Source organism: Nicotiana sylvestris, chromosome 10, assembly GCF_000393655.2.
Source record: "Nicotiana sylvestris chromosome 10, ASM39365v2, whole genome shotgun sequence".
Taxonomy (NCBI): Eukaryota; Viridiplantae; Streptophyta; class Magnoliopsida; order Solanales; family Solanaceae; genus Nicotiana; species Nicotiana sylvestris.
The window spans coordinates 126,736,195-126,746,352 of record NC_091066.1 but is presented as its reverse complement, the minus strand read 5'-3'; the positions used below and the strand labels follow the sequence as shown (position 1 = coordinate 126,746,352).

General features: G+C 38.4%; 2 protein-coding genes across 7 annotated transcripts; one reads left to right on the top strand and one right to left on the bottom strand.

Annotated features, from left to right (window-relative positions):
- Positions 1-245: 245 nt before the first annotated feature.
- On the top strand, positions 246-5,871 carry LOC104212888 (uncharacterized). 6 transcript variants are annotated; one of them, XM_070160601.1, is made up of 4 exons: positions 246-434; positions 2,565-4,030; positions 5,372-5,467; positions 5,632-5,871. In XM_070160601.1, exons 2-3 carry the CDS (start codon positions 3,787-3,789, stop codon positions 5,431-5,433), a joined length of 306 nt encoding a protein of 101 aa, XP_070016702.1. In that variant the 5' UTR covers positions 246-434; positions 2,565-3,786; the 3' UTR covers positions 5,434-5,467; positions 5,632-5,871. The 6 variants fall into 6 exon arrangements, with proteins under 6 accessions (XP_070016702.1, XP_070016701.1, XP_009760558.1 ...); XM_070160600.1 differs by having other exon boundaries at positions 5,363-5,467; XM_009762256.2 differs by lacking the exon at positions 5,372-5,467.
- Positions 5,872-9,021: 3,150 nt separating this feature from the next.
- LOC138879919 (uncharacterized) lies at positions 9,022-9,940 on the bottom strand. Its single transcript, XM_070159567.1, has 2 exons — positions 9,695-9,940; positions 9,022-9,234 (listed from the first exon to the last, which is right to left on the bottom strand). Exons 1-2 carry the CDS (start codon positions 9,938-9,940, stop codon positions 9,022-9,024), a joined length of 459 nt encoding a protein of 152 aa, XP_070015668.1.
- Between the last annotated feature and the right edge of the window lie 218 nt (positions 9,941-10,158).

The following is a 10,158-nucleotide window of genomic DNA, read 5'->3' as shown; positions in this document are numbered from 1 at the left end:
AACGGTTAGACCGTCCTAATAGAGTCAAAAGGTTTTTGGGACACTTATGAAGAACAAACATTCCAATAGTATAATAACCGTTACTATAAGTGAATATATGGAGACGGTTTGTAAAAGCGATACCATAGAGTTACCTGTGGGAACGGTTTTATAAAATAAAAGTATATTGGGACAATTTACTTTTCCCTCCTATATTTTTATTAAAAACATTGACCCCACTAATATTTTATAACTCTTTAATATTTGACATAGAAGGTTCTGTCACTCTCTCTAAACTCAGTCTCAAAATTAAACCTTGAACACCGTCTCTCTCAACCTCAACCTAGAACACATCGACCTCACCATCAATGGACTCTGTCGGCCAGCTCCGGTGACGGACGGCAACTGCCGGTGATTGACGACCAGTTTCGGCTAACATACGAGCAATCTCCGAGGTAGGCTATCGATTTTCCCCTGTTTGATGTTTGTATAACTATTCAATTTTCCCTTATGTTTTCTTTAATTTGGCGTTTGGATTTCTTCTCCTTAAGAATAGGAGCGCTTTTGGCCTCAGTTGCATCGTCGTTTTCGACTCCAATGGCGTTGTTGTTATTGTTGTTGTTTGAAGGTCTTTGCTTCTGCTTTGTTTGTATTACATGATACATTTGTGATTCTAGTTTGCAAAATTGGGGGATTTATTTGTTAGGTTTTGATTTTCTGTTTGAAACCATGAGATTTTCTTTATTCGATGTTTGCTATCGATGTTTGCTTTCTTGGTTATTCAAAAACATTGTTTCGCTGCTCTTTTTTTGCTTTCTCTGGTAATATTTTGGGGGCTTTTTTCTTTCTGGAGTAATTTTTTCTTTCGCTGCTCCTATTTTTGCTGCTCCTTTTTCTTTCTCCTTATCTCTCCCTTTTTCTTTCTCCGGTAATATTCAGAAAAATCATTTCGCTGCCCCAATTTCTTTGGTAATAGTTTCTTTATTCGATGTTTGCTATAGATATTCGATCTTTGCTGTGATTTCTAGTTTGTAAAATTGGGGGATTTATTTGTTAGGTTTTGATGTTCTGTTTGAAACCATGGGATTTTTGTTCGATGTTTGCTATCGATGTTCTATCTTCCCTGTTCGCTTTCTTGGTTATTCAGAAAAATCTTTTCGCTGCTCCTTTTTTCTTTCTCTGGTAATATTTTTGATAAACATATTCTTTTACTTCTGTTCAATTATGCTTGTGTTGCTTTCACTTAAAATTGTGAGATTCGTTCATGTCTGTGCTTTAGTCTAATGGGTAAGTGTTTGTCTTCACGTCTATTAGACATTGGGGTTATTCTTCTCAGACAAATTGCTTGCCTTTCTGAATATACAGATTCAAGAAAAATTGATACAGATTGAAGAAAAATTGCTATTTGAATGATGATGCAATTTTTATTTGTAAAAAGAAAAGGAATTATATATTGATGTCCTTTCGTCATTTCAAGAGTGTTTCTACCTTTTCTGGTTCTTTAATTTATGAACCTTATTTCCAAAATCACTTAGTCAAAGCTTCACTTAAATAGTATCGAAAACTTTTACAAAATTATTTTACTACATACCTTATGATACACGTGCAACGCACGTGCCGAGAGACTAGTCATACTATTCTAAAAGTGGGAAGGTCCTAAAGTCAAAGTTGAATTATCAAAATATCCATCAAAAACTAAATGGCTATTTTACCCTTCTCTTAATTTTATCCAACAAATTATTAATAAGGCTGTTATCAGCCAAATAGTCTGAATGAGGGTACTAAAGAGTTGTAACAGATAAGGGTAACGAAGAGTTGCATCATAGCTAAGAATCCAATAATTGTCCCCTTGTTCACTTCTGTACATCGAGTCTCTGATTTCTTTTACCAGAATTCTGTCTTTCTAGCTTATTTTGCTTGCTAAGTTTCACCTGTTGCTTTCTTAATTTGTCTCATCTTCATTGCATATTCTTTCTTATTCAGTGAAGAATTGATAAAATCATAATTGCTCAATAGCTTGCATGACTGCATAACCAACAGAAGCATGGAAAGCATATAAATTTTCATGCATTTTCCCTTGATGACATTGCCTCTAAGGAATTATAAACTTACTGGAGTATCTCCAACGACAACAATGTTCACTCTTTGACCAGTGACCTCACAAAGTGATTATGTTCTCTTCTTTTTTTATCCTTAATGTCTATATCAATTGAATCATTTGGTTCAAGATTCTCATGATTTCCTTTATATGATCTCTGCAGTTTTAATTAATTTAAATTGTTAATATAATGGGGCATGATCTTACAATTATTTGTCTTAAAATAGAAATAGTAAGGTTTGAATATTGTAGAAAAGAGTAATCAACCTTAAGAAGACAATTATACCAAGCTAACTGATATCAGAATGTATAAAGGATATGGAAAGATCACAAATAGCTAGAAGAACAGACATAGAGTTGGTCGAAAAATCTATTTTTTTTTATTCAGAAAATATCTGAAGATTACACGAGAATACTAGCTTTTGGTACATTTATGTCTTTCCTCTCTTGGACATCATCAAACCTTTGCCTTCTTATTTTTTCTCAGGGTGCTGCTCGCAAATTAGCTACACAGAGAAAGAATATAGAGGTCGTTGAATCTGTTGGTGTAGCAGCGAAGCGAGTGAAGCTGCCAGCCTATTTAATTAAAAAAGAAGGGATCATTGCACTTTTATTAAAACACGACCAGCAGCAACAGCGACTAGCGTTCCCTTTTCAACTTCAACAGAGATTCAGTGGCAACAGGTATGTGATGATTTCTTCCTCCTCCTCCTCCTCCTTCTCCTCCTCCTTCTCCTCCTCCTCCTTCTTCTTCTTCTTATTCTTCTTCAGCGTCCAAATAGCAGTGAAATACTGGCGAATTTTTTTTACCTTCGATTCTTCTTTCTAAGTCTTCTCCTCTTCGCTAAAATGCTGCCTAGTTCTTCTTTCATTGTTTTTATGCCGCCCAGTTTTAACAGAATGGTATATTGCCCTTCCTCTGAATATCATAAGGAGGTTCAACTTCGGAATACATGTTAGGAGGTTCAACTTCGGAATTCATGGTTAGGAGCAGCTTTCTAAGTGTTTCCCACTGATGATATGTATCTATTAAGTTATTATTTTCTGGGGGTGAACTGGGGTGCAAAAGGCACTATTCATTACTAACTAGTAAGGGGCTGCAAGATGAACTAGGGTGCAAAAGGCACAATTTCTCAGTTGAAAAAGCTACCTAAATGCACAACCACAGGGCCTTGAGCTTACTAATCCCAAAAGCTGGTGTACATATCAGAAAGATGTACATATCAGAAAGGTGAAAAAGCTACAAGTATGCTTATATCTTTTTTGTTGAAACTTTATAAAATTAAAGCATCATAGTAAACCATTTAATACAACTAAATGTAATGAAACTGGCTCTCCCTAGTTTCCAAATGGTGCAGTATGAAACCTAATGATGCAGAAAAAGCAGATTGATTCCTTTTCTCCAGTAAGTCCTTAAATCCAAAGTCCAAGCAATTCCTTTTAAAAGCCAGATCCAAAATCTGTGGTTTCAGTTAGATGCTACGTTCTCTGATGGCACTGCTCCCCTCATTGACTATTGATTTTATCACGCTCAAAATGAAATGGAAGAAACTAGTGCTTAGTGAGTCCGTAGATGCATTTGCATCTATCATGGGGCCTGGACATCCGGGACGCCTGAGATTGTATGGACGAGGGGTTACAAGAATTCTTTGAGAGGGAAAGTAGGATGTTTTGAATCCTCTTCAAATACTACAAATTATCTACAAAAAATGGAGGAGAATATACAAAGAATGGAGGAAAAAATTGAGGAACAAAAGGCAACTATCCGTCAAGAAGTTGTTGCAGATGTCCTTGCACGACTTCAGTGTTCAGGAATTGATATTGATGCTAACATTATTCTAGCGGCATTGGGTGATAATTCTCTAGGAGAAGCTTCTTTTGCACAACAAGCAACTTTACAACCAATCCGTCGTCCATCTACTAATAGCAACAAAGAAGGCCAACTCATTCCAGGTATTAATATTGCTTATTTAAAATGAAAAAAGTACTGATTTAATATTGCATGAAATAAAGCGGGGCTGTTCTTTTGCTAAGAAATAAACGACTATCTTTCTGTTTTTTTTAGGTTATTCAATTTAGAATTATACTTGTTGATACCAAGAACTATATATGCTAGGATATATATTACGCTTTGCAAACTTCTCCAGAATGATGAATTGCATTGCTATATTCTAGTTGCCATTCTGAGTTTAGAATTCATGTGCATATTTTATCTGCTGCTATTCTAGAGATGCTCGCACTATCTTCATCCAAATTATCAAACTTCCTTATATATGAATATGATTTACCTTAGCTGGAATGACAGTGGATAAATAGCATTCATTTCACAGATGTTTGAACTGTTTGAACAATTGACGATGGTGGCAGATTTTTGTATTATTACGCTTTGCAAACTTATTGACAGTGGATATATGTTAGGTGCATAGTATCAATAAGCCTAAGCCCATACCCAAAACCCCTAATTCCCTAATCCCTTAAACTTTAGACTTAGAGGCTTGAGACAGACAAGAAAAGCTGCTATCTGCTCAAAACCCCCCTTTCCCTTTCTATTTTCTAATAATTTCTAACGTAGACTTCTTTCAAAAATTTCAAGTTTACTTGGTTGCTGCGGATTCACGAATCATGACTACTCTGTTGAGCGTGATTGCCTTGGAACTGGCTCCTTCTATGAGGGTAATGAATCTGGTGGAGAATATGGAGTGCTAGCTCGTACTGAAGAGTAGCTTGTACATGTGCACATTTTTTCAATTAAAGATCTTGGTTGATCTTAATTTGTCTAGTTTCTATAGTGAATGAAGATGACTTCATTGTTTTTTAATTCTTTTTTCTGTTTTTTTTTTTTTTTGATTTTTCATAATTTAGAAATACCTTAGAAGTTATGAAAAAGATAAAGAAAAAAAACTTTAGAAGTTATAGACAAAGATGTTGAAGCTTGATCATTAAAAATAAATCAAGATATTCAGTTTGGGATGTGAAAGAGAGATGAGCAAGTTACATTCGTAAAGAAAGCTTACTTGCAGCATATTTGTTGAAAACTCGAAAGCACCTGAATCATTTATATTAGAATACTCTCTTCCGTCAACTTAAGTGTTTATACTTAAGTGTTCTATTTTCTATAGTTTCTGCACAAGTAAATATAACAGTTCTATTTTTTATACGTTTTCTAGGATAATAGGATTTACCTCTACAAGTTTCTGCATATGGTTCGGCATATAGTAGTTGTTCTAATTTTCTATGGTTTCTGCATTGCTTCAGAAATTGAGAAGTGAGAAACAACCTTATTAGTTTCTGCAGGGATGTTTGAACTAAGCAAATTACCATTGAGCAGTAGTTCTGTTTCCAATTTCCATGACTGACAGTGGGAGTTCTTCAAAATGATGTTTTGCGCAGGTTGAAAATTTTGGAATAGTCATTTTTACAAAGGAAACTTTGCCAAAAAATTTAAGAATTTAGAGAGTTTGAAAATTTTCAAGTTATCAAATTGGTCATTCAATTACTTTGTGATTCAATTATCCTAAAATTTTTGTTTAATTATTTCTCATTGTGTTTTGTAGGTGCAGTGATTGCAGATGAAAGCAGTGACGAAGACCTTACTTGAGTGTTATTGATCGTTGTTAGACTTTCTATTATTATGTTTAAGGATATTTTAGTTTAGAACTTTTTGTATACAAACTCATCTATTTTGACTTTTGAATTGTTTGACCAAACAATGTATCCATATTTTGTTTTTGTATATGGATAATGCTAGTTGGATATGGTGTAAACAATTTCATAGAATAGGAAACTATTTCTCATTTTGCTTCCATAAATATCAGAAATTACAAGTTGTTGCAATAGAGAATATAACCGTTCCAATAGACCTAGCAAATAATAAGAGCAGCCCTTTATAACTGTTCCAATATGTTATAATATCTGTTGCAATAGGGGTACTGATAATTGTTTCAATATATCACACAAACCGTTGCAATATATCATGAAAACCGTTGCAATAGACTTAAAAAAATCAGCTGTATTATTTTACCAGGACGGTTTATAACCGTCCCAAATGAAAAGGAAACCGTTTTTGTAGATAGAATAGTGGTAGCAGTACAAACCGTTCCAATACCCTATCTATGGAGACGGTTTGTAAACTGTTGCAAATAACCGTTCCAATAGACCTATTGTAACACTGAATCCCGGAACGTGTCCAAATCCGTCCCATTAGCCCTATAAGGACGGTTAGCTTATTTATTGTAACGGTTTTCGAAAGGTTGCCATAGCTCCAATTTCTAGTAGTGACAGAAGTGTAGTATGAGTACATAAACAATATGTACCCCGTAATTATCCCGCCTAATCTCGAAAAGATAGAGATGAGAGGTCGACTTGATACTTACTAAGGTCAAATAATATAATGAAGAATTGTACTAAACATGGGAGTCAAAAATAATCAACAGTTTGTAGCGAGAGGTAATAAGTCATGTTCTTGACAATTTTACAATCAGCCATTTACATTTCAAATATTTAGCAGATCAAGTCATGGATAAGATTTCACATGGATATCATGCACACATTATGCCGAGGTCGACGACCCGATCCAACAGAAAATAAACTGTGCACTGCCAGAGGGTCGAATGACGCGAACCATAGATGCATCTATTTCTACCGAGGCGATCGACCCGATCCACAAATATCAATTAATATCAAGGAAACACATGAATGCACATTTATTTTCAAACAAATTCATACAAGTGTCCAACAAGTGTATACATTCGCAAATGTTCCTTTCCAAGTTTCTAGCATACCTTAAGTGATCACATTAGCAAGAAAATATAGAGACATTCACAAATATAGCATGGTACAGGTCCTAGACTACCCGGATAATTAACATAATAGTAGCTACGCACGGACTCTCGTCACCTAGTGCGCACGTAGCCCCCGCATTTAGTAGCAATTATCCAATTATTACACCTATGAGGATAATTCCCTCTTACAAGGTTAGAAAGGAGACTCACCTCGCTCCAAAGTGCACTTCCAATACCATGGACGAGCCCAAACTCTCAATTTGGAGCCGAACGATCCAAAACTAGTTAAATGAGGTAGGAACTAGTCAATATAAGCTTACAAGATCAAATTCTAGCTATTTAAGCAATTTTCCAACCATTAACAAGTTTCCTAAAATCCGCCCCCGGGCCCACGTGCTCGGATTCCGAAACTTTTTGAAGGAAGTTGTTTTTCATAACCTAAGGATCAAAAATATACGATTTCTAATTCATTTCATAATAAATTCCGTGGTTAAATCTAACTTTTGTCAAAACCCTAGGTTTTGCTCTAACCTCTTGATTTTACCTTAATTCTAGTATTTAATCTACCTAAGACACAAGTATTAACCTAAGAATAGGTGGGATAAACTTACCTCAAGATACTAGGTGGAAGTCTTCTCTCAAAAGCTCCTAAAATCGCCAATGGAGGAGTGAAAAGTGGCAAAGAGGGACTTAGAACCCGTATTAAATGAAGCTTACTACTTCAGCGACTTCCGCATCTACGGTCAGGGGACTGCATCTGCGGTCCTACTTCTGCGAGAAATCAAACGCATCTGCAGAACTGGCCAAGTGGGCTGCGACCGCTTCTGTGGTCTCGAGGCTGCTTCTGCGGCTTGGGAGCCGCTTCTGCGGTTTGGGTCTGGCCTGCCCTGGGCCGCATCTGTGATAGGCAGACCGCTTCTGTGGTCTCACACCTGCGGTCAACCAACCACAAGTGCGGTTATGACAGAAGCACTTCTCAAAAATTTCAACTTCACTCGAGCCTCGTCCGATTGACGCTCGGGGCTCCCGGGCCCCGCCTGAACATACCGACAGGTATGAAATCATGAAACGGACCTACTCGAATCTTCGGAACGTTCGAAACAACGCTAAATCTAAGAATCACCCCTAAAACCAATTGAATCAAACTTATGAACTTCAAGTTCTTAATTTTCCTCTAACGAGCCGAAACTCCCTTAAACTACTCGGATTGACACCAAATTATGCGGGCAAGTCTTAAATGCTATTTTGGATCTGTACTGGGCTCCGGAACCAACATACGAGCCCGATACTCGTGTGATCAATCATTATTTAGTTTCTTTAAATCCTTAGAATTTCAGTTTAACAATTTTTAATAAAAATTTATTACTCTGGCTAAGGATCTCGGAATTCAATTTTGGGTATACGCCCAGGTCCCATATTTCCTACGGACCCTCCAGGACCGTCAAAACACGAATCTGGGTCCGTTTACTAAAAATGTTGACCAAAATCAAACTTAGCCTTTTAAGAAAATCTTAAGGAATCAAATGAGCATATTTCAACCCAAATCCTTTCAAATTCCCGAACCAACTATCCCCGCGGGTCATAAATGAGTTAAAGCAAGTGCAGGAAGTTTTATTTAAGGGAACAGGGTTCTAAAAGGTAAAATGACCAGTCGGGTCGTTATATTCTCCACCTCTTAAACAAACATTCATCCTCGAACGGGCATAGAAACGTACCTGAAGTGCTGAATAAATGTGGGTATCTGCTCCGCATATCCTCCTCGGACTCCCAGGTCGCCTCCTCGACTGGTTGGCCCCTCCATTGGACCTTTACTGCTGAAATCCTCTTGGATCTTCACTGGCGATCCTGCCTATCAATAATGGCAACTGGATCCTCCTCGTAACTCAGGCTCTCATCCAACTGAATAGTACTGAAGTCCAACACACGGGACAAATCGGCATGATACCTCCGAAGCATGGACACGTGACCGACTGGGTGGACTCCCGATAAACTAGGGGGTAAAGCAAGCTCGTAAGCAACCTCCCCAACTCGTCTCAACACCTCAAATGGGCCAATAAACTTTGGGCTCAGCTTGACCTTCTTCCCGAACCTCATAACACCCTTCATTGGCGAGACTTTCAAGAGGACCTTCTCGCCAACCATAAGTGATACATCTCGCGCCTTCTAATCTGTGTAACTCTTCTGTTTGGACTGAGCTGTGCGAAGCCTCTCCTGGATCAACTTTACCTTGTCCAAGGCATCCTGTACCAAATCTGTACCGTATAACTTAGCCTCACCAGGCTCAAACCACCCGATAGGAGAATGACTGCCGAACATATAAAGCCTCAAATGGAGCCATCTCAATGCTAGACTGATAGCTGTTGTTGTAAGCAAACTCTGCCAAAGGCAAGAACTGATCCCACTATCATCTAAAGTCAATCACACATGCTCTAAGAATGTCCTCCAAGATATGGACTGTCCGCTCCGACTACCTGTCGGTCTGTGGGTGAAATGCTGTGCTAAGCTCCACGCGGGTCCCCAACTCACCCTGAATAGCTCTCCAAAAATGATAAGTGAACTGAGGGCCCCTATCCGATACGATGGAAACAGGTGCACCGTGCAACCAGACTATATCCCGAATCTAAATCTGAGCCAGTCTCTCCGAAGTGTAAGTAGTCACAACCGGTATAATGTGTGCCGACTTGGTCAACCTATCCACGATGACCCACACTGCATCAAACTTCCGCAAGGTCCGGGGCAAGCCAACTACGAAATCCATAGTAATGCGCTCCCACTTCCACTCTGGTATAGGCATCTACTGAAGTAGGCCACCCGGTCTCTGATGCTCGTACTTGACCTGCTGGCAGTTCAAACACTTAGCCACATAATCCACTATGTCTTTCTTCATCCTCCGCCACCAATAATGCTGCCTCAAGTCACGATACATCTTCGTAGCACCCGGATGAATAGAATACCGCGAACAGTGTGCCTCATCTAGTATCCTCTCCCTTAGGCCATCAACATTAGGAACACATAGGCGACCCTGGAGCCATAAAACACCATCCTCGCCAATAGAAATCTCCTTGGCACTACCCTGAAGCATTGTCTCTCTGAGAACTGCCAGATGTGGATCATCAAATTGCCGGGCCCTGATCTGCCCCAATAATGAAGACTGAGCAACAACGCACGCAAGAACTCGGTGGGGCTCTGAAATATCCAACCTCACAAGTCTGTTAGCCAAGGACTGGATGTCCAAAGCTAGTGGCCTCTGCTCTACTGTCACCAAGCTACCCAACTCTCTGCTTTCCTACTTAAGGCATC

Excerpts from the sequence above, each read along its gene's own strand:
- LOC104212888 (XM_070160598.1), top strand. The coding sequence starts at position 3,787 with ATGGAGGAGAATATACAAAGAATGGAGGAAAAAATTGAGGAACAAAAG. Across the intron at positions 4,031-4,670 it reads AGAAGGCCAACTCATTCCAG|TTTACTTGGTTGCTGCGGAT; the intron begins GTATTAATATTG and ends AAAAATTTCAAG.
- LOC138879919 (XM_070159567.1), bottom strand. The coding sequence starts at position 9,940 with ATGCTTCAGGGTAGTGCCAAGGAGATTTCTATTGGCGAGGATGGTGTT. Across the intron at positions 9,235-9,694 it reads AGTGTTTGAACTGCCAGCAG|AGTTTGCTTACAACAACAGC; the intron begins GTCAAGTACGAG and ends TGCCTTTGGCAG.